General features: G+C 44.7%; 1 protein-coding gene across 1 annotated transcript in view; it reads right to left on the reverse strand.

Annotated features, from left to right (window-relative positions):
* Positions 1 to 7,450: 7,450 nt before the first annotated feature.
* The window catches only part of gmds (GDP-mannose 4,6-dehydratase), a gene marked incomplete in the record, with an annotated part of 237,298 nt that continues 219,853 nt past the window's right edge, over positions 7,451 to 24,895 (reverse strand). Inside the window, 2 exon segments of the mRNA XM_031785750.1 lie at positions 7,451 to 8,094; positions 8,717 to 8,785. Of these exon segments, the coding sequence (XP_031641610.1) occupies positions 8,032 to 8,094; positions 8,717 to 8,785 (132 nt within the window).

Below are 24,895 nucleotides of genomic sequence, written 5' to 3' on the forward strand. Positions count from 1 at the left end.
TTTGTCTGGTTTATTAGCTCTCCGTAGAGGCCTATAGGGTCCGACATGCTTTAGAATAAGGGACACAATGCAAAATAAAAGTTTGGTCTATTATTGCAAAATAAGATTGCATAGTGTCTTCCCTGGTGGTGCTTAGACAAAATTAGTGTTTAGGCCTAATGCTTCAAATCATTTGTGATTTTAAACGGCGGCGGTATATTTGCGTAAACCTCACTCTTCTGTATTTATAATGTAATATCTAAAACACAAACTAGTGCACAACACACCCCACACCGTGTTGACAAGATTTACGGTGGCTATTTAGAGTAATAAATGGGTTCTGTTTCTTGTCTTGATGTTCTGTTCTGGGGCCTTATGACCCTGCTACAATAACCGGGGCACATATGCACACAGTTTTGCCTGGCAGCACACGTTGCAGGACAGTAGTGAAATAAATGTAAAACCTATACAGTTTAAACGATGTGACAATCTTATGAGTTCTGGAGTTATGTCCAGGTACTTATAGGTGTATTTAATATTACATCGTAAAGCAATACAACACACACAAGGCTGCAGCCACTAATGCGATGTTCTGCTGTATTGAGTGTGTTGTAATCTGATATGATGCTATATACAGGCTTGCTGCTGGGCTGGTAGTGTATTATGCAATATACTCAGTGTGTATGATATATGTCCGTGTAATTGTTAGTTATTCTTGTAACGGATAGGCTATTGTCATGGTAACGTAACACATGTTTCAACATACAGTATCTCTCCTTAGGCTATGTGGGATGTGCCATCGAGGAAAGTATGAATGTTGGGTCCAAAACCTCCGAATTAAAATAATGATTAGCAAGTTTTGTTTCTAACTTTAGGACAGGCCTATCTTCAATACAGGTTGTGCAATATTTGGGCATTTTACTTTCTTATAACAAAGCTAAAATAAAATGTAGGCTACTGAGCCTACTCCTCTGCCTTGGCCCATGTTTGTGTAGTCAGCACAAATGAAATGTTCCACTGAGCTACAGCACGCAACCTGAAACAGAGGGGGAGACAGGAGAGGAAGAGAGTAGAGATTTACACAACGAGATTTAGGATTTGTGTAAATAAGAAATCACACTAATTGATATCATGAAATAATTTTGGACGAAGGATATGGAGTACATTTGGTGACAACAGAAGTAAGGTCTAGCTGCATTGCTTGGTTTGTTTTCGCTGAGACGAGACCCTTTGTCAATATCCTCACCTCCAGGCCTTTAGTTTAACAGGTCCTTGATGTAGAGCGAGCCGAGAGCCAAACTTTGTATCACGGCTTATTGATGGAGGGGTAGGTGGCTGTTTACTAGCTCGGTGGTGCCAAGGTATCCGGGTGCTGCCGGGTGTTGTTTGGAGTGACCACGTGTGTTTACGGACGCTTAGTTCATACCACGCATGTCTGAAATATTCTCTTTGCCAGATGTTTGGTTGCTGCAGCAAATGATTAAAGATGAAACAAAGCAAGCAAACACAGACACATAGATTAATTAAAATTAAGTGTACTTAATTTACTATTTAAAAATCAATCAATCAATGCAAAAAAACACATCAGTCGCTTTCAAGAAAATACATTGAAACATGATAGGACAAATATTTGTGAACATTTGTTGTTTTGAAACTCTCCTTTTGCAGGCCTATATTATTATTATCGTCATTATTATTAATATGTCCTATTAACTAATTTCTCAAATTTAAAATGCGTAAACAAGTATCGCTGCTAAGATATTACTGTAGCTTAACTGTTTAAATTGCAGATAAAACACATTTGCAGTTAAAACAAATTCACAACCAAATTCAAACCACTTCATCAAACATTTGGAATGTTTTGTATCGGCGGCGCGTGTGTGTCGGTCTCGATAGTCACAATTGGTAGTCATTACAGCTTGTTAATTGAGTGTACAGGGGTTTACAGAAAACATCTGCTTGCTTATTGTGTTAACTACATTCTCTGTCCCTTCCTCCGGGGCCTCTAACATGCGGCCCTCGGTCTGACAATTACACGGACTGACTGACTGGAGACCGCCCTTCGCAAATGGCACCCTATTCCCTGTATAGTGCACCTGGTCAAAGTTAGTGCACTTATATAGGAGCATATGGTGACATTTGGGACGCAACCTGGGGCCCAGTCAGACGTATGAGAGTAATGAATGTAGCCTATGCATTATATGGTGTTGTTATATGACATACCTCTGCGCTGAGTCTTGCTGATGCTGCATGCTGCCGGCGGCCCTGGGCTCCGTGAGTTCAGGAACAGGGGGAGAAGAGATATTTTTACTCTCTGACACCAGTGCTTTGCTGAGGCCCAAATCTTGTGCAGGTGTGTCCGTGGGGCAAGTAGGGGAGGCAGGAGGGGTAGGGGACGCACAAGGGGGTAGGGGGTTGACTTCTCCCTGGTAGGCATTGAAAATGTGTCTTTGTTGTGATCGCTTGCACTCGTGAAAGTATTGGATTGAGAATGTGAGCAGGGAACACTACACCGCAGCACAAATGCTCCCTTGAGTAAAGCCTGCTTGACAGCACAGGCAGCACAAAGTCAAGTTGTTCCAGTCAGTCACTCTGCGTTTCGGGTAAGCCTCGGCCTAAACAAAGCCAACATTGCTTATTAACCTGGATATTTTTATCTACATTTAAAAATTGAGCATTAACTATTGGTGTATAGGTAATGAAAACAAGACCCTTCTAGTTTATTGGCTAGAGGCTTTAGCATACCATTTACAGTTTTAATTTTGACAACAAAAAAAGTAACCACTATAGGTCTATGCATTGGCCTAGACTGCATCACACCAATACAAATAGGTTTAGATTTAAATAAAATAGTGGCCTATCAATAATTCAATAAGCATATATTTCAAATGTTGATCCTCTCACTCATAGATGCCTAGCCATAATTGTGCTAATAGCAGTCATCAGATTCTTTCCGAAGGAATAAACACACGTCACGTCGGCGCACAGAGATTGATGGCGCTATCTCTAGCTGGCCAGGTCAGGAAGGAATAAAATTCAATCGGCGGCAGAATCATTTTTCATCCGACGGAAAAGGCAGAGCGCGAGGCGAAGGTCAATGGGGAGGATGTCAACAATGCTTCATGAGAGGGCAAAGCGACGAGCTGCCACTATGAGCACGCAGTCGCTTTCTAAAGATGCCTATAGGCCTATACCTTTCCTGGCCTAACATACTCTCATGCGCTGTTCACAGAAACTACGGAATACATTACGGATATTACTGTTGACAAGTTAGAGATTAGTTTACTTGGACACCCTCCTCCACACGCACATAATTGCACTATTACAGCATACACACTATAGCCTACTGTAAGCCTCTACACAAACATAGATAATTATGTGGAGACAGGCATCTCTTTTAAATAAAGTTCAACTGTGTTCTATTCATTTTAACTTTAAATTTAAAGTGAGGGGCGTGCTCGTCTAAAAATAAGGCTTGTCCATTTTTCAGATCAAATAAGGCGTTCTGCAGCTTAACACCTTGTCAATATTGAATATTGCATGAAGCCTACAATTAAGTTATTAAACGTGAATTAAATATGGTTAGTTGTTAAATACCCATTTTATTAACACGGTTAAGGCGAGGCGTTCTGCTGCAATAATGATGATAGGAATCGTCATACCTTTTGATTTAATAATACCAAAATAAGAACAAAATTAAGGAATTGCACTTACAAACTCTTGGTTATGCGTTATAGTTATGACAATGAATAATTAAAACAAATAGAAACATTCCCTCAAACATGCTGACTTTGCAGGCAATAGTCTAATAGGCCCACATAGGCTACTTGATTAAAGTATTATGACAACAGATACAAAGATACAATGTTCTCAAGTATTTTATTAGTCAATTCGTTCGTTTTTTTCCTTCACATTCCATAATGAGCTAAAAACAGAATTTGAAACTTCAAGATTAAACGTGAGAATGGCATGAAACACAGACTAGGAGGGGCTGTATGAGCAAGAGCTTATCAAATCAATTTGTAAGTCAACAGCAATTACACACACACACACACACACACACACACACACACACACAACAAGAGGATGTGTAACGCGAAACTGAGACCCTCCCCTCGTCTTTAAATGAAGCTATTAAGGCCTACAATCACAACAATTCCGGGCGCCTTCAAGACAAACCCACACGCCCCTCAACGCATGAATGATGTATAATATATAAATTCACTGTCGTTCAATCTCCGCTTTTCACATCTGTCTAACGCCTGTCTGATGCATTAAGACATATTTTACTCAGCACTGTTTAAGGTCCTGGTGGGGATAAATCTAACCACCGGAGTGTCAGTGTGTCTGTCTCCCCGCCCAGGCAGGCCCTGTGGGGGCAGGCCCCGGGGCCAGAGCCGGGGGAGACATGGACCTGGGTAGGTCAAAACGCTTGAAGGCGCGCCATTTTCCAAAGCCCTCGAAAAAGTCAGAAGTAATGGTGAAGGTTGCCACTGCCTCGCGGGGACGTTTAGTTCTACGACACGAGAGGTTCTATTACAGTAGTGTAATTGAGCAAGGCTATAACTCTCTGCTAACATTAGCCTATCAACTGTCATTAACCGATACGCCAAACACCAATTAAAGGATTATGACTCAATATGTTGGCAATAAAAGGAGAACATGAAACAGTAGGCCTAATTATCAATTTGTAAACTATGAACTTAGGCTAGACCTACTCAATACAGTATTGCTATAAGTGACAAGAGAATGAAAAGGTGTAAGCATTTGTGCGAGTTCTCACATTGTATTATGTGATTTGCCACATTATAATCGAGACTTTCTCATGGTTCTCTATTCGCTCGTCAGCTGGTGCCAGTCAGCCTATAGCACACTAAATGAACTAGGATAAAGCCAAACAAAATATTCGATTAATTAATGGTCATACCAGCATCAGCATTTGGGGCCCTTTCTGATGGTAATCTGCATCTGCTATGTTTTATTAGAGATAAATCCGATTGCAGAGTTCCACTTCCTAACCAATCTCCCATTTACTTGTTTATTTATCCGGGCAGTGGAGAATGTCAGAAATGCTAAGCACTAACAGGGTTCAGATGACTTATATGGGCGCCATTTCCGCTGTAACTGTCTCTCTATTCACTCTCTCACTTTTCTTTTAGTCCGTTTAAAAAGTATAGGCCTATAGAGATGGTCTATCTTTTATTTGAAAGATTCACTCTACCATATCGACTCTGTTGCTTATAAAGAACAGTTGATAGTTGATTTTAAACGATGGCCTACACCATGAAACGAACAAACAAAATTACATTGAAGAACATTCCAAACTGAAAAGAAAATGATTTGTCTCAAGAAATTGTAGGCCTGAAGATATCAAATTGTGAACATTTTGATCATATTTCTAAAAAGAATAGTCCTAAAATCATTGCAAATTTGTAATAATAAATCGATGTCATCCTCGTAGGCTAGATGATAATACTTATATGGCTCAAATAACAGTTTAATTAGGCCTTATATTAAAATTAAGGCAAATATGTGAACCCTTTTGCTATTATGCCTGTTTTTATAATGAGGTGTAACAATAAGGACACGACGGTGGCAATTTCCATGTCTCTTGAAAGCATGAATCTCCCTATTTGTTACTCTTGTTAGACTTGTTTCTACTGTATTATTGACTGTATGTTTGTTTTACTCCATGTGTAACTCTGTGTCGTTGTATGTGTCGAACTGCTTTGCTTTATCTTGGCCAGGTCGCAGTTGTAAATGAGAACTTGTTCTCAACATGCCTACCTGGTTAAATAAAGGTGAAATAAATAAAATAAATAAAAAACTCCAGACCATAGCCCTATTGAGAGAGCCAAATGCATATGATATAAATAATCAATTTTATTTTTGAATTCTGGTAAAAACAACAAAAGTAGTCTGTAGGTCTTTGCTATAGCCAACCTTCTATGTCCCAAATAGGAAAAGCGTAAGGATAAAGAACAGTGAGCGAAAATAACATCTATAAAGACAATTTCAGGAGATTGTTAGATTATTTCAGTTTATTTTGCTCTCCTATTTTACTGTAAAACGTATTAAGGCCTTTTTTTGTTAGCTTTTCATAGCCAAAAATGTGGTGGCACACACTCCTCTCCTTTCTCTTTCTTCTCTGTAGTAATTTACGCCTGGAACTGGGTGCCTGCATTATGTTCCCGTGCGTTCTGAAAGCTGAGCCTAGAGCAGCACAGGGCTGCTGCAGTTAGTGGCGGCGCGCGACTGGGCCCGTGCACCTGTGTGCCGCTGGCCGGCGGGCGCGAGGAGAGACCTGGCACAGTGGAAACTGGTGTGTTTTCGCTCGCACCCGGGTTCCAGGGCCAACCTCAAAGCGCCATATGTTACCAATTATAAGTCCACACAGATGCAGCGCTGTCTCCGACCGTCAAACTGCAATGTTTTAGGTGTTGTCTTTAAAAAAAAAGAGAGGCAGACAGGCAAACCCACCCTGTTTGTTCCCTCTTCGCAAACCTACTTTGAAACCCTCCATTTTCAATTTAAAGTGTCAAACGGATTTTTCATAAAAATATCCCACGACGTTTTTCATTTGATTAATGTAGGCCTACACAACTGATACATTTCTGGGGCTATAATCTTTTAAAGTCTGGATGTTGATTCCATGAGATTCCATAAGATATAGGCTCCGTAACAACCTAACTTCCCTTCTAAGCTATTGTTCTGTAACAAAACTATTTTACAAACCATTAAAGTAAAAGTATGGGGGGACGTCTCTTGGCCTCTAAAACAAAGAGGTTCGAGGTTAGGGGTTCATATTCCAGCAGAAGTCAAAGACAAAACGACAGAGGTCTTTACGCAGAGAAGAGGCAGCCTCCAGTGCGCGCTGGGCTTGGATTGGGCACATAGTCAGAATGTCTCGATTGAGACACATTCTGCAGGAATGGGATCCAGGCTAGAGGAAGCGTATTTCCTGAGGAATGAACAGGGTTAGTGTGCTCGCGGGGCAAACCAAGGAGAGCTGAGCGCGAGGAGGGAAGGGAAATGACAGGGGCTGAGGCTCACGCGACCTCTGAGCAACCTGGGCGCGCTGGCACGAGGAACCTCTCAGACAACATTACTCTAGTCTTCTGACTCGACTCAAGCTTGAGGTTTTTCCTCTAAAATACCTTTTACAAGATTTAACCAAAGGTATAACATCTCTCCCCTATTTATAAGGTACACATTGTACACGTGTCCTCCAGTCTAGACACATCTTTGTGGAATAATGGCGGGGAGATTTTGCAGTGCCAATTGGGTGACATAAAATAGCCTATCTTCATAAATAGTTAAAATTATGTTATTTAGGCTACATATATTATATGTGGTGCTATGTGTCTATGTAATTATCAATACATTTATAACAAACAATGTATATTAAGAGGAGAAGAGCAGAAGATTGTGTATGAAAAGTCAAGAAAATAATCACATATATAGGGCCAACTAATGTATTAAAAGAACAAGTTTTATTGTACCAAAATGTTTATATTCTGAATGAAATATGGCAGATGGGAATACAAAAGATTTCACAAATGCTGAATAACATTTAAAACAAATTTGTTGGTCATCTTACAATAACAAATAATTCAAGTTATATATATTTTTTCTTCTAAAAGGACAAACTGCAACCTGTTACCTATATGCCAGGCGATTAAAACACACAAACACAAGACAACAATACAACCCCATATTGCCCAGAGACAGCGTCGAATAAAAACAATTAAAAGTTCTATCACCATATAGGCTACTAAATCATGATCAGTGAGAAAAAATATATTAAGATTAAAAACAAAAAAATAAGGAATGGTATTATTTAAAAGGCATCGAATAATCTTCCCTCACCATAGCAAAAGGCAAAAAAACAGACGAAGTAACTTCGTTTGGGACAGCAAAGTGATGAAAAAAATGATCCAGACTAGTTTTATATTCTTTTCACCGCATGGTGCGACTGTTGAGTCACAGTGCACTCTGGTCAGGAGTGCTCAGACAATTCCCTAGGTTTGGGTTGATCCACAGGATGTGGTTTTATGCGTTAGGGTTATTCTTCATGAGATGGATGTCAGCATCAACCATCTCTTTCACCAGTTCCTAAAGAGTCAAATAGAGGTTTAGTTTAGACACAGATATTGTCTACTCTAAACCTAACATAGCAGCCTAAATATTCATTTCCAAACACTGATAATCAAACAATTTGTATAGATTCAGGAAAATAGGTTAACCTAATAAAATTATTGGTCCGAATCGAAAAAATCCCTAAGACAAAAAATATGAAAATAATGGAGAAACAAAATGTGTTGTGTACATCAAATCTGTTCAGAGGACTGTGGCCTCTTTATTCAGTCATGTTGATGTACTGTGGCTGGTAAGTGGGAGATTAGTCCAACTTGGCTTGTTCAATCACACTTAACCTACTTATTATTGTTCATATAAGGCTTGTACAGTATATGATTATAACACGTTATAAAACATTAGTTTAGCTACTTAAGAAGCCGCTTAACTTTCCAATTTATGTCGTGTTTACTGACAACACAAGAAGAGTGGAGAAGCTGGCTGGGAAGACTGTCATCGAAGAAGACCAGCATGCTGTGCATCTCCAGTTCCACCCTGGGTTATGTGCACACAGACACGCACACACATAAACCCACACACACACACACATGCACACACATGCACACACATGCACACACGCAGAGTAAAGTGCAACACCCACCTGAAAAGTGATCTTTGCTTTCCAGCCTAACTTTGTCAGTGCCTTGGTGCTATCACCTTGCAGGTATTCCTGGGGAAAGAGAGGGAGAAACAAAAACAACTCATCATTCATGGCCACTAGAGAATGGTGTTTAGAATAGGGTAATTCTACAGTCAGAGTTCAGCAGAAACAGTAGATTACAGTAGAAACAGTAGATATGCAGTGATACAGTAGACTCCCTGTTATAAAGACTTTAATTCCACCACTATCTATCGAAATCAAACATATGCACATATGCTCTCTAGAGGATGCCTATAGGATGTAAACAGATATTCAGATCCTCTGTCTAACTCTCTCTCTCACACACACAGGTCAGTATCCCCTCTAGGGGAAAGGGAGGTCACAAAGTCTCACTGGCCATCAATCCCAGACTCCCCCTCCTCTCTCATCCAGAGGGTGCCAGAGCATGATGAATTGTGGGACTCCGGTGGTGTAACCTCCTTCCTCCCTCATCCCCCTCTCTCCTCTGTTTCCCTTTTGTGTTCTGCACTGGGTTCACAATCTACTGAGACCCTCTCTGAGACCACCAAAGATACAGCCTGGAAAATACCTCTCGCTCATTATCATTTTGTCACCTCTCTCTCCCTCAGTTAAACAGTCAGCAATTTGTTGTTATCCTAAAAATCTATGCGTATCTTTGAACTGTACGCAAGTTTCTTGAACAACCCTGTTACGTTCTCATACTCACTGTCAAGATTTCTACAGTTGATTTAGTGGTTAGCTACATATTTCTTTCAGTAGAAGGAGAGTACGTATCAGTTACTCCCGATGTGCTCATGTCCATAGCTGAATAGAGATGTGAACTTATAAAGGCAGAGAGCTTCTTTTCTATCTGACACTAAAACATTTGAAAATGTCTGTTTCTGGGTGATCTTATTACAGAGGAACGCTACAGCAGCATTAGCCTAGCCTGGTGCTACTTCAGCCTTTACAGAACAGGGACACACATCGCTGAGCTGCTCCACAACCCTCAATCACACTGGCTAACACACACACACATGCAAACGCACAAACTTTGTTGCAGTTGATTAAAGTTAACTACAAAACGTTTTTCATGTGTTATTTTTATTTGAAATGTGTTTTAAAAATGTTTTTATTAGTACAGTCTTTAAATGAGCCATCAGACAAAAGCTTGTCCCTCCTTTAGTAGTCAGTTCACAAAGTCCATTGAAGTTCTACGCTACATTACTGACATTCACTTCTGTTCCAGGCCTATAAACAGCCATATTTACAGAATCATTATTACAGCAATGGACGTCAATTATATAAAGTTACATAATTATATTCATTATAGGAGTTATTAATGGAGTGACTCCATAAATACATTGTTACATTTTTAAAGGAGAACATTTCAAAAGTGAAATTAATATCAGGTGTTTTTGTCCCCAATAAAGGGGTTCCAAGGTGAGTTCGCCTCAGCTAATTTATAACGTTAAAAAGCTCTTGAAGTCTACTTAAACACATTATAACTAGCCTGTTATCTGTTATAACACAACTAAACCTGTGTCTAGAACCAACATTCCTCAATGAACATAATAGGTGAAACAACATTCTCAAATAAGGCAGTGAAATTGCATTATGCAACAATTCTTACAGCAATGTTGGGTTCAGAGCAAAATAATGCTGAATGTATAAATAGTGAATAAAGAGGGGAAAGACATAATGGAATCCCAGCCCCTACCATGGACTAACTATAATATTCCATGCAGTGGCAGTATGTGGCCAGAGATAGCACTGCTGAGTGCTACTAGCCATACAGAATCATCTTATGCCCCACCTCACCATGACAACATTACCTTCTCCGATCAACATAGCTGACTGAGGTGAGGTACACTTCCTGTTCCTGCATCTCTATGACTGGTCAGTAGTCAGATGTCCATCTATCTATAAGACCTGGAATACAGTGTATTTATACTGATAAAGACCTGTCAAGTCCTTTACACTTAAAAAAAAACACACACCCACATATATATATATATATATATAGAAATTCTACCTGCTCCGAGATTTAAAACCTTCTAACTAGAACAGAGTCAACTCACCCCTCACTGACAGAGAATGTACTGAATTATTCAACAAGAACTGCTAACAGATGGGGAACAATATAATCTTCATATGGATCTGATTTGGTACAGAATCCAAGGTTGTGGTATATCCTGTTTAAATAGTACTCTCCACATGTCTGGAAATATGCAACAGTGATAACAGAAATGGGTTCTAGAAAATGTGCTATGTTGAGTGGATTGCTCTCTGAAGACAGAAGATTTGAGTAAATATTACATTTGTAGGGGCTTTAAAATTAGTGATAAAGCTATATCACACGCATCCTCAGATCTGTTCACAGTTCATAAACCACGCCATGCATCATGGGCAGTGTGTGTCAAGTTGTGATCCCTCTTCTGCGACCATCACATAGGGAGAGACACAACGATGACATAAACTGACTGTATATCTGATCCCTACAGGTATATGGTAGTGCTGATGAAACAGTTTTCCCTTTCTCTTCAGGTAGCCAGGAGCAGCAACAACACCACTGATATCACATCACACTACATCCTAAATAACCTCATTGCCACAGTTGCCAAACCATCATCAATATCATCGTCATCACCACCATTGTCAACATCATCATCGACACCTGAATTCTCCCCCCCCTCTTCCTTTCTACCATTAAAGGTGTAAACCACTCTCTGAATGTGATCACGGTCAATAAAGCCCACAGGTGATTAAGGCACTCTGAGCTGGCATGTAACGCTAAGGAATTCCAGTATCACTGAAAGTCCTGTCAATAAATCACAGCAACCCTTTCACACAGCAGACAGAGAGAACACTACAAACACAACCATAGCCAAAGAGCTCTTTGAGCCGTTGAAGGGAAAGAAAGTTCAACATCCTCATAGAGACCTCTCTCTCTCTTTCCCTCTCTCTCACACAGAAACACTCACAGGGGACAGGCTCTGAGGATCTGATGTGGTTTGGAGAGGCCATTGGAAGTGCTTCTGGTATTTGTATGACCATGGACATGAGGATGGATACAGACATCAAACAGTAGCAGCAATGAGACAACAGTAATTCAACTCAGTAAGTCTGGACAGCCTCAGCTGTCTGAAGGACAGACATGATTTCCCAGAAACCTTTGCCCTTTGTAAGGTCACACAGATGAAGACTGAGTGTGTGTGTTTGCGAGAATGGTTTGTTAGTGTTCTGGTCCAGGTGTGAGAAAGGCTTTTGAGGCCGTGAGAAAGACGGGGAAGGAATGAGAGAGCCGGTCCAGGTATTCACATCCTTTCATTCCTCTCTTCCTCTTCCTCACACTTCTCTACCCACATCCCTCCCTCTCTTTTTCTCTGCCCACATTAACATACTCCCAGATTCTAGAACAAGAAACACAAAGACTGGGGAGAAAAGAGAAAATAGTGAAACAGAGAGGAAGAAAGAGCCTGCTGGTTTCTCCCCAGGACTTCTAGACAGTATTAGCCACTCCAGTAAAGAGTTCAGGATCCTACCACTGAGAGATGGAGAGTTCAAGTCTGTGTGTATATATTCCTTTGTGTGCATATATTCCTGTGTGTGTATATATTCCTGTGTGTGTGTATATTCCTGTGTGTGTGTATATATTCCTGTGTGTGTGTATATTCCTAAGTGTGTATTTTCCTGTGTGTGTATATATTCCTGTGTGTGTGTATATTCCTGTGTGTGTATTTTCCTGTGTGTGTGTATATATTCCTGTGTGTGTGTATATTCCTGTGTGTATATATTCCTGTGTGTGTATATATTCCTGTGTGTGTATATATTCCTGTGTGTGTATATATTCCTGTGTGTGTACAGTGGGGCAAAAAAGTATTTAGTCAGCCACCAATTGTGCAAGTTCTCCCACTTAAAAAGACGAGAGGTACACTTCAACTATGACAGACAAAATGAGATTTCTTTTCTCCAGAAAATCACATTGTAGGATTTTTTATGAATTTATTTGCAAATTATGGTGGAAAATAAGTAGGCACACGCACGCACGCACGCACGCACACACACACACACACACACACACACTTAGAAGCATAATGTATATTGATATATGACAGAAGGAGGAATAGTACATAAGTTGGGAGCTGTATTTATAGTAAAACTATGAGGGCAACGTATTGATTAAAAATGAAAGAGACCAGTCTCTCTCTCTTCCTTCAGCCCCCCCCCCCCTCCATGATGATTGTTCTCCATCAGTGCTCATTAAAATTCCTGAGGGAGCTGTGTGATAAATATTTAGGTGGATGAGGACTCACTCTAAACACTCTTGAGGAGCAGAGTGGAGGCTAGCAGCAGATCGCACTAAGTGCCCCAACGCCACCGCTAAGCATTCTGCCTCCCCTTCAGCTCCAAGGAGATTTGTATATGTGAAGTACTTACTGTCAAGATAACCAGCACAGGGAGAGAGGGGGCAAGATTAATAGCGAAGCCAGCCAACCGTGTGGTGTGTATGTGTGTGTGGTGCGTATGAGATTTGAAAAAGTTTAGAAATTAACATGCACACACACGTTCAATTGTTATTGTCACATGCACAAGTACATTGAAATGCTTAACTTGCATGATCGAACCAACAGTGCAGTTATCAATATCAAAATAGTATAACTAACCTTTAGATAATAATATATATATTTTAAGTATAAATACACATACACACATACAGTTGAAGTCGGAAGTTTACATACACTTAGGTTGGAGTCATTAAAACTCATTTTTCAACCACTTCACAAATTTCTTGTGAACAAACTATAGTTTTGGCAACTCGGTTAGGACATCTACTTTGTGCATGACACAAGTAATTTTTTAACAAGTGTTTACAGACAGATTAGTTCACTTATAATTCACTGTATCACAATTCCAGTGGGTCAGAAGTTTACATACACTAAATTGACTGTGCCTTTAAACAGCTTGGAAAATTCCAGAAAATGATGTCATGGTTTTAGAAGGTTCTGATAGGCTAATTGACATAATTTGAGGCAATTGGAGGTGTACCTGTGGATTTATTTCAAGGCCTAACTTCAAACTCTTTGCTTGATATCATGGGAAAATCAAAAGAAATCAGCCAAGACCTCCACAAGTCAAAATTGGAGACCTCCACAAATCTGGTGCATCCTTGGGAGCAATTTCCAAATACCTGAAGGTACCACGTTCATCTGTACAAACAATAGCATGCAAGTATAAACACCATGGAACAACGCAGCAGTCATACCACTCAGGAAGGAGACGCGTTCTGTCTCCTAGAGATTAACGTACTTTGGTGCGAAAAGTGCAAATCAATCCCAGAACAACAGCAAAGGACCTTGTGAAGATGCTGCAGGAAACAGGTACACAAATATCTATATCTACAGTAAAACGAGTCCTATATCAACATACCCTGAACGGCCGCTCAGCAAGGAAGAAGTCACTGCTCCAAAACCGCAATAAAAAGCGAGACTTCGGTTTGCAACTGCACATGTGGACAAAGATCGTACTTTTTGGAGAAATGTCCTCTGGTCTGATGAAACAAAAATATAACTGTTTGGCCATAATGACTATCGTTATGTTTGGAGGAAAAAGGGTGAGGCTTGCAAGCTGAAGAACACCATCCCATCCATGAAGCACGGGGGTGAATAAAGAATAAATAAAACTGGCCTTCTTTAGACTAGTTGAGCATCAGCATTTGTGGGTTTGATTACAGGCTCAACATGGCCAGAAACAAAGACCTTTCTTCTGAAACTCGTCAGTCTATTCTTATTCTGAGAAATTAAGGCTATTCCATGTGAGAAATTGCCAAGAAACTGAAGATCTAATACAACGCTGTGTACTACTCACTTCACAGAACAACACAAACTGTCTCTAACCAGAATAAAAAGAGGAGTGGGAGGCCCCGGTGCACAACTGAGCAAGAGGACAAGTACATTAGAGTGTCTAGTTTGAGAAACAGACGCCTCACAAGTCCTCAACTGGCAGCTTTATTAAATAGTACCCGCAAAACACCAGTCTCAACGTCAACAGTGAAGAGGAGACTCCGGGATGCTGGCCTTCTAGGCAGAGTTGCAAAGAAAAGCCATATCTCAGACTGGCCAATAAAAACAAAAAATTAAGATGGGCAAAAGAACACAGACACTGGACAGAGGAACTCTGCCTAGAAGGCCAGCATTCCGGAGTCGCCTCTTCACTGTTGACGTTGAGACTGGTGTTTTGCAGGTACTATTTAATGAATTCTACAATGTAGAAAATAGTAAAAATAAAGAAAAACCCTTAAATGAGTAGCTGTGTCGAAATGAAAGGCATTGAGTTCGTCTGGCACACACACACTGTTAATATTCTCATTAACCACACTATTCAGACGTGGACTCCCCACTACTGTTCCAGAGGCTTATTGTCTGTTACTGAGAGGGGGTCACACAAATAGAGGGGCCCTGTTCTGTTCCTGCATTCTATTATTCCTGAGTACGGGAAACAGATCATAATTCCTACAGTCAGCAGAATGCTCTGGGAGAGGGAGAGAGAGATGAAGTGAGTGAGAGAAAGAGAGAGTTGAAGTGTGTTTGTCTCCTCAATATGCATGTTTGTCAGATACTGTGTTGGTCTTGTCTGTGTGTAACATGTCTATCAGCCTCAGGTTGTTTCAGATGTTTTATTGTTATATCAAAGTAGACATGATTTCCCCTATTTAAACAAAATGATTCTCAACCACACTACTGAAAGACAAAGATCAAAAGGAGAAAAACAGAGGAAGGATGAGAAAGTGGCATTCTGCTCATCTTAATTGATGTGTAATTTCAGTAATGCTCATGCACGGAGGGACCAGAGTTTGGGACTGCTTTTGACACTTGGACCTCTATGTTCTGATAGAATTCTTCTAATAGATGTGTCGACATGGAGTAATTGTCTCTGAGTGTTTCTGAGCTCTACAACACACATTGAGTCTCACACCTCAATCGCTGGTTGAAAACTGTTTTCTGTCCCTCCAAAAAGATTGAATATGTAGACGACTGGCCTTCCTTCTGGGACTCACACACAAACAGGACCAAGCCATTGTCACCGTGTCCGTGCCTCGATATACGTCGGGCAAAACTAAACATGGTGATGTTCGCCCTAGAAAATTCACTGGAATAAAAACCTCCTCCATTCCTGTCGTTATTTAAAGAGTGTGTTATAATATCTCACATCTCAAAATAGGACTACTTAATGTTAGATCCCTCACTTCTAAGGCAGTCATAGTCAATGAACTAAACACTGATCATAACCTTGATGTGATTGGCCTGACTGAAACATGGCTCAAGCCTGATTAATTTACTGTGTTAAATGAGAACTCTCCTCCAGGTTACAGCTGTGACCATATCCCCCCCGCGCATCTGCAAAGGAGGAGGTGTTGCTAACATTTACGATAGCAAATGTCAATTTACCCCCCCCCCCCAAAAAATACTAAGTTATTTCAATTTAACCCCCCCCCCCCAAAAAAATACGAAGTTTTCGAGCTTTTGAGCTTCTAGTCATCAAATCTACGCAGCCTACTCAATCACTTTTAATGGGCACTGTTTACAGGCCCCCTGTGCCGTATACAGTGTTCCTCACTGAGTTCCCTGAATTCTTATCAGACCTTGTAGTCATGGCAGATAATATTCACATTTTTGGTGACTTCAATATTCATTTGGTGACTTCAATATTCACATGGAAAAGTCCACAGACCCACTCCAAAAGGCTTTGGGAGCCATCATCGACTGAAAGGGTTTTGTCCAACATGTCTCTAGACCTACACATTGCCACAGTCATACCCTGGATCTAGTTTTGTCCCATGGAATAAATATTGTGGATCTAAATGTTTTTTCCTCATAATCCTGGATTATCGGACCACCATTTAACATTTGCAATCGCAACAAATAATCTGCTCAGATCCCAACTACGGATTATCAAAAGCCACGCTATAAATTCTCAGACATCCCAAAGATTGCTAGATGCCCTTCCAGACTCCCTCCGCTTACCCAAGGACTTCGGAGTACAAAAATCAGTTAACCACCTAACCGAGGATCTAAATTTAACCTTGCTTAATACCCTAGAGGCAGTCACACCTCTAAAAACTAAAAACATTTGTCACAAGAAATGACCTCATTGGTATACAGAAAATAACCAAGCCCTGAAGCAAGCTTCCAGAAAATTGGAATGTAAATGGCGCTTCCCCAAACTGGAAGTCTTCTGACTACTGTGCGAATTTGAAGAGCCCTCACTGCTGTGCTATGAGCCTATTTTTCCAACCTAATTGAGGAGAATAAAAACAATTCAAAATATATTTTTTATACTGTCGCAAAGCTAACTAAAAAGCAGCCTTCCCCAAGTGTGGATGGCCTTCATTTCAGCACTACACAGACCTGCCAGGACCAAGGATCAATGGAGATACCAACGTTTTTAAATCCTGTCTCAATCAACACATACACGAAAATAGTCATGGCCTCTAAACCTTCCAGCTGCCTACTGGACCCTATTCCAACTAAACTACTGAAAGAGATACTTCCTGTGCTTGGCCCTCCTATGTTGAAAGTAATAAACGGCTCCCTATCCTCCGGATGTGTACCAAACTCACAAAAAATGGCAGTAATAAAGCCTCTCCTGAAAAAGCCCAACCTTGACCCATAAAAAAACAAAAAAACAATAATAATCAGCCTATATCGAATCTCCCATTCCTCTCAAGACAAATAATGTATACAAAACACTCCAGTCAGGTTTTAGACCCCATCATAGCACTGAGACTGCACTCGACACAGTCGATCACCACATTCTTTTGAAGAGATTGGAAACTCTAATTGGTCTACACGGACAAGTTCTTGCCTGGTTTAGATCTTATCTGTCAGAAAGATATCAGTTCATCCTCTGACAAATCAATGGTAAGTTTCGGTGTTCCTCAAGGTTCCGTTTTAGGCCCACTATTGTTTTCACTATATATTCTACCTCTTGGTGATGTCATTTGTAAAAACAAAATGTCAACTTTCACTGCTATGCGGATGACACACAGCTGTACATTTCCATGAAACATGGAGAAGCCCCAAAATTGCCTACCTTGGAAGCCTATGTTTCAGACATAAGGAAGTGGATGGAAGCAAACGTTTTACTTTTAAACTCGGACCAAACAGAGATGCTAGTTCTACGTCCCAAGAAACAAAGAGATCTGCTGTTTGATCTGACAATTAATCTTGATGGTTGTACAGTCGTCTCAAATAAAACTGTGAAGGACCTACTCTTGACCCTGATCTCTCTTGATGAACATATCAAGAATATTTCAAGAGCAGCTTTTTCTATCTTCCATATTTTCTTCAACCTTTTTGTCCAAAAATTATGCATAAAAGCTAACCCATGCTTTTGTCACTTCTAGATTACACTACTGCAATGCTCTACTCTTCAGCTACCCAGATAAAGCACTAAATAAACTTCAGTTAGTGCTACATACATCTGCTAGAATCTTGGCTAGAACCAACAAATTCAATCATATCACTCCAGTGCCTCTCTACACTGGTTTCCTGTTAAGGCTAGCGTGGATTTCTAGCATTAAATAGACTTGCTCCTACCCATCTCTCTGATTTGATCCTGCCGTACATACCTATACCTACGCTACGGTCACAATAAAGTATACCTCCTTAATGTCCCTAAAAAATGTAAGAAAGCAGCTGGAGGCAGGGCTTTCTCTTATAGAGCTCCAGTTTTATGGAATGGTCTGCCTACCCATCAGAGACGCAGACTCGGTCTCGACTTTACTCGACATCAGTAGGTCCTATGATTGAGTGTAGTTTGGCCCAGGGGTGCAAAGGTGAATGGCAATGCACTGGAGTGACGAACCGCCCTTGCTGTCTCTGCATGGATGGCTCCCCTCTCTCCACTGGGATTCTCTGGCTCTGACCCTATTGCGGGGGTTGAGTCACTGGCTTACTAGTGTTCTCCCATGCCGTACCTATAAGGGGTGCGTAACGTCGTGCCAGGCTTTATTCGCTATACTCGACTTGAGTGGGTTGAGTCACTGACGTGATCTTCATGGGCTATACTCAGACTTGTAAGTTGGTGGTCTGCTAATATCCCCCTAGTGGTGTGGGGCTGTGCTTAGGTAAAGTGGGTGGGGTTACAGTTCTACGACCATTCCTCAGAACTACCTGGCCTGATGACTCATGGCTGTCCCTGTCCCAAGTCCACCTTGTCGTGCTGCCGCTCCAGTTTCAACTGTTCTGCCTGTGGAGATGGAACCCTGACCTGTTCACCGGACGTGCTGCCCCTCCAGTTTCAACTGTTCTGCCTGTGGAGATGGAACCCTGACCTGTTCACCGGTCGTGCTACCTTGTCCCGAACCTGCTGTTTTCGACCCTCTCTCTCCCTCTCTACCGCACCTGCTGTCTCAACCTCTGAAAAGCCAACTGACATTTACTCCTGAGGTGCTGACCTGTTGCACCCTCTACAAGCACTGTGATTATTATCTGACCCTGCTGGTCATCTATGAACGTTTGAACATCTTGAAGAACAATCTCTTACAATCTCCACCCGGCACAGCCGGAAGAGGACTGGCCACCTCTCAGACCCTGGTTCCTCTCTAGGTTTCTTCCTAAGTTCTTGCCTTTCTAGGGAGTTCTTCCTAGCCACCACGCTTCTATATCTGCATTGCTTTCTGTTTGGGTTTTCTGTAGAAGCATTTTGTGACATCTGCTGATGTAAAATGGGCTTTATAAATAAATGTGATTTTGATAGTGTTCTAATTGTATTCTGATAGCAGTTTGATTGGATTCTGATTGGATTCTGATAGCACTCGTGCTAATAAACATTGTATTTGTGCCAAGATACAAAAATAACTGATATACAACTTCTGTTAGTGTTCTGATAAGGTTAGCGCTAAATTAATGCTCTCAGGTTTCTCTGAATGTCTGGATCCTACAGGTCTATATTATCGTTCCATTTCCCCCCATCATTTCTGAAGCATTGATCCTATGCTTTCTTATTTATTTATGTGTGTTTATTTATGTGTGTGTTGTGAAGCTGGGCTGCCTTGGCCCATGTTATGACAATCTCCACTCAACCCAAAGCCCTCATATACATTTACACCAATACATACCATATAGACTACATACTAACCTCCATTCACACACCTCCTTTGGCAAAGGCGTCACAGGGAAGTGAGGGCTAGGGAAACTGAGGCAAATGCCCTTACAGCCACCCGTGTGTGTGTGTGTGTCACAAAGAGGAATGGGTCGCAAAAGAATGTTTGTGCACACGCACACACACTACGATGGAGTGCAGGGCATTGGGGTGCTGGGGGTATTCTTCAGGGCTGAGGTAAGGGGTAAAGTGAGGTGGTTCCACTAGGGATCAACACAAAGCCTTCTGCTGTCTACTGCTCTTAGCTCCACAGGATTTACTGCTGCTATTAGTCTCTGTACTCCTCCTGTAGCGCTTTCTTCAAATACTAGCACATACACACACAGTCTTGTTTAACTAACCTTGTGGGGACACACAATTGATTCCCATTTAAAATCCTATTTTCCCAAATCCCAAAATAGTATTTTTCCTTGTGGGGACCAGCAAACTGTTCTGGTACTCACAAGGATAGTGAACCCACCCACACACACTCTCTTTATCTTTCTACAGAGGAATAGTTGAGGAGCTCTTTAACCAATGGAATGCATGGATTTTACATAGAACATTTGGATAAACTCTGTGCGAGAGATGTGTGTGTGTGTGAGAGAGAAGGAGAAGGCTTGAGCAGGCATGCCCGTTCATCCTGGGTCATAGCATTTTGAACTGTCCCCCCTTCCCTCCTACCTCACTCCTCTCCTCCCTTCTACTGCCTCACTCCCCTCCTCTTCTCCTGCCTCACCCCCTCCCCTTCTCTTGCCTCACTCCCCTCCTCTTCTCTTGCCATACCGTCTAACTTTCTCCTGCCTCACCCCCCTCCTCTTCTCCTGCCTCACTCCCCTCCTCTTCTCCTGCCTCACTCCCCGCCCTCTTCTCCTACCTCACTCTCCGCCCTCTTCTCCTACCTCACTCCCCACCCTCTTCTCCTGCCTCACTCCCTGCCCTCTTCTCCTACCTCACTCCCCGCCCTCTTCTCCTACCTCACTCCCCGCCCTCTTCTCCTGCCTCACTCCCCGCCCTCTTCTCCTACCTCACTCCTCTCCTGCCTCACTCCCCGCCCTCTTCTCCTACCTCACTCCCCTCCCTCTTCTCCTGCCATACCCCGTCCTCTTCTCCTGCCTCACTCCCCGCCCTCTTCTCCTACCTCACTCCCCGCCCTCCTCTCCTACCTCACTCCTCTCCCCCTTCTACTGCCTCACTCCCCTCCTCTTCTCCTGCCTCACCCCCTCCTCTTCTACTGCCTCACTCCTCTCCCCTTCTCCTGCCTCACTCCTCTCTCCTTCTACTGCCATATCCCGTCCTCTTCTCCTGCCATACCCCGTCATCTTCTCCTGCTTCACTCCCCTCCTCTTCTCCTGCCATACCCCCTCCCCTTCTACTGCCTCACCCCTCCTCTTCTCCTGCTCCAGACCTCTCCTCTTCTCCTGCCTCACCCCCCCTCTTCTCCTGCCTCACTCCCCTCCTCTTCTCCTGCCATACCCCCTCCCCTTCTACTGCCTCACTCCCCCTCCTCTTCTCCTGCCTCACCCCCTCCTCTTCTCCTGCCTCACCACGTCCTCTTCTCCTGCCTCACTCCCCTCCTCTTCTCCTGCCTCACTCCCCCCTCCTCTTCTCCTGCCTCACTCCCCTCCTCTTCTCCTGCCTCACCCCCTCCCATTCTCTTGCCTCACCCCCTCCCCTTCTCCTGCCTCACTCCCCTCTTCTCCTGCCTCACTCCCCTCTTCTCCTGCCTCACTCCCCTCTTCTCCTGCCTCACCCCCTCCCCTTCTCTTGCCTCACTCCCCCCCTCTTCTCCTGCCATACCGTCTAACTTTCTCCTGCCTCACCCCCCTCCTCTTCTCCTGCCTCACTCCCCTCCTCTTCTCCTGCCTCACTCCCTCCTCTTCTCCTGCCTCACTCCCCTCCTCTTCTCCTGCCTCACTCCCCGCCCTCTTCTCCTACCTCACTCTCCGCCCTCTTCTCCTACCTCACTCCCCACCCTCTTCTCCTGCCTCACTCCCTGCCCTCTTCTCCTACCTCACTCCCCGCCCTCTTCTCCTACCTCACTCCCCGCCCTCTTCTCCTGCCTCACTCCCCGCCCTCTTCTCCTACCTCACTCCTCTCCTGCCTCACTCCCCACCCTCTTCTCCTACCTCACTCCCCTCCCTCTTCTCCTGCCATACCCCGTCCTCTTCTCCTGCCTCACTCCCTGCCCTCTTCTCCTACCTCACTCCCCGCCCTCCTCTCCTACCTCACTCCTCTCCCCTTCTACTGCCTCACTCCCCTCCTCTTCTCCTGCCTCACCCCCTCCTCTTCTACTGCCTCACTCCTCTCCCCTTCTCCTGCCTCACTCCTATCTCCTTCTACTGCCATATCCCGTCCTCTTCTCCTGCCATACCCCGTCATCTTTCTCCTGCTTCACTCCCCTCCTCTTCTCCTGCCATACCCCCCTCCCCTTCTACTGCCTCACCCCTCCTCTTCTCCTGCCTCCAGACCTCTCCTCTTCTCCTGCCTCACCCCTCCTCTTCTCCTGCCTCACTCCCTCCTCTTCTCCTGCCATACCCCCTCCCCTTCTACTGCCTCACTCCCCTCCTCTTCTCCTGCCTCACTCCCCACCCTCTTCTCCTACCTCACTCTCCGCCCTCTTCTCCTACCTCACTCCCCACCCTCTTCTCCTACCTCACTCCCTGCCCTCTTCTCCTACCTCACTCCCTGCCCTCTTCTCCTACCTCACTCCCCACCCTCTTCTCCTGCCTCACTCCCCGCCCTCTTCTCCTACCTCACTCCTCTCCTGCCTCGCTCCCCGCCCTCTTCTCCTACCTCACTCCCCTCCCTCTTCTCCTGCCATACCCCGTCCTCTTCTCCTGCCTCACTCCCCGCCCTCTTCTCCTACCTCACTCCCCGCCCTCCTCTCCTACCTCACTCCTCTCCCCTTCTACTGCCTCACTCCCCTCCTCTTCTCCTGCCTCACCCCCTCCTCTTCTACTGCCTCACTCCTCTCCCCTTCTCCTGCCTCACTCCTCTCTCCTTCTACTGCCATATCCCGTCCTCTTCTCCTGCCATACCCCGTCATCTTCTCCTGCTTCACTCCCCTCCTCTTCTCCTGCCATACCCCCTCCCCTTCTACTGCCTCACCCCTCCTCTTCTCCTGCTCCAGACCTCTCCTCTTCTCCTGCCTCACCCCCTCCTCTTCTCCTGCCTCACTCCCCTCCTCTTCTCCTGCCATACCCCCTCCCCTTCTACTGCCTCACTCCCCTCCTCTTCTTCTGCCTCACCCCCTCCTCTTCTCCTGCCTCACCACGTCCTCTTCTCCTGCCTCACTCCCCTCCTCTTCTCCTGCCTCACTCCCCCTCCTCTTCTCCTGCCTCACTCCCCTCCTCTTCTCCTGCCTCACCCCCTCCCATTCTCTTGCCTCACCCCCTCCCCTTCTCCTGCCTCACTCCCCTCTTCTCCTGCCTCACTCCCCTCTTCTCCTGCCTCACCCCCTCCCCTTCTCTTGCCTCACTCCCCCCCTCTTCTCCTGCCATACCGTCTAACTTTCTCCTGCCTCACCCCCCTCCTCTTCTCCTGCCTCACTCCCCTCCTCTTCTCCTGCCTCACTCCCCGCCCTCTTCTCCTACCTCACTCTCCGCCCTCTTCTCCTACCTCACTCCCCACCCTCTTCTCCTGCCTCACTCCCTGCCCTCTTCTCCTACCTCACTCCCCGCCCTCTTCTCCTACCTCACTCCCCGCCCTCTTCTCCTGCCTCACTCCCCGCCCTCTTCTCCTACCTCACTCCTCTCCTGCCTCACTCCCCACCCTCTTCTCCTACCTCACTCCCCTCCCTCTTCTCCTGCCATACCCCGTCCTCTTCTCCTGCCTCACTCCCCGCCCTCTTCTCCTACCTCACTCCCCGCCCTCCTCTCCTACCTCACTCATCTCCCCTTCTACTGCCTCACTCCCCTCCTCTTCTCCTGCCTCACCCCCTCCTCTTCTACTGCCTCACTCCTCTCCCCTTCTCCTGCCTCACTCCTATCTCCTTCTACTGCCATATCCCGTCCTCTTCTCCTGCCATACCCCGTCATCTTCTCCTGCTTCACTCCCCTCCTCTTCTCCTGCCATACCCCCTCCCCTTCTACTGCCTCACCCCTCCTCTTCTCCTGCTCCAGACCTCTCCTCTTCTCCTGCCTCACCCCCTCCTCTTCTCCTGCCTCACTCCCCTCCTCTTCTCCTGCCATACCCCCTCCCCTTCTACTGCCTCACTCCCCTCCTCTTCTCCTGCCTCACCCCCTCCTCTTCTCCTGCCTCACCACGTCCTCTTCTCCTGCCTCACTCCCCTCCTCTTCTCCTGCCTCACTCCCCCTCCTCTTCTCCTGCCTCACTCCCCTCCTCTTCTCCTGCCTCACCCCCTCCCATTCTCTTGCCTCACCCCTCCCCTTCTCCTGCCTCACTCCCCTCTTCTCCTGCCTCACTCCCCTCTTCTCCTGCCTCACTCCCCTCTTCTCCTGCCTCACCCCCTCCCCTTCTCTTGCCTCACTCCCCCCCTCTTCTCCTGCCATACCGTCTAACTTTCTCCTGCCTCACCCCCCTCCTCTTCTCCTGCCTCACTCCCCTCCTCTTCTCCTGCCTCACTCCCCGCCCTCTTCTCCTACCTCACTCTCCGCCCTCTTCTCCTACCTCACTCCCCACCCTCTTCTCCTGCCTCACTCCCTGCCCTCTTCTCCTACCTCACTCCCCGCCCTCTTCTCCTACCTCACTCCCCGCCCTCTTCTCCTGCCTCACTCCCCGCCCTCTTCTCCTACCTCACTCCTCTCCTGCCTCACTCCCCACCCTCTTCTCCTACCTCACTCCCCTCCCTCTTCTCCTGCCATACCCCGTCCTCTTCTCCTGCCTCACTCCCCGCCCTCTTCTCCTACCTCACTCCCCGCCCTCCTCTCCTACCTCACTCATCTCCCCTTCTACTGCCTCACTCCCCTCCTCTTCTCCTGCCTCACCCCCTCCTCTTCTACTGCCTCACTCCTCTCCCCTTCTCCTGCCTCACTCCTATCTCCTTCTACTGCCATATCCCGTCCTCTTCTC

This window comes from Oncorhynchus kisutch, linkage group LG13 (genome assembly GCF_002021735.2).
Source record: "Oncorhynchus kisutch isolate 150728-3 linkage group LG13, Okis_V2, whole genome shotgun sequence".
NCBI classification, from domain to species: domain Eukaryota; kingdom Metazoa; phylum Chordata; class Actinopteri; order Salmoniformes; family Salmonidae; genus Oncorhynchus; species Oncorhynchus kisutch.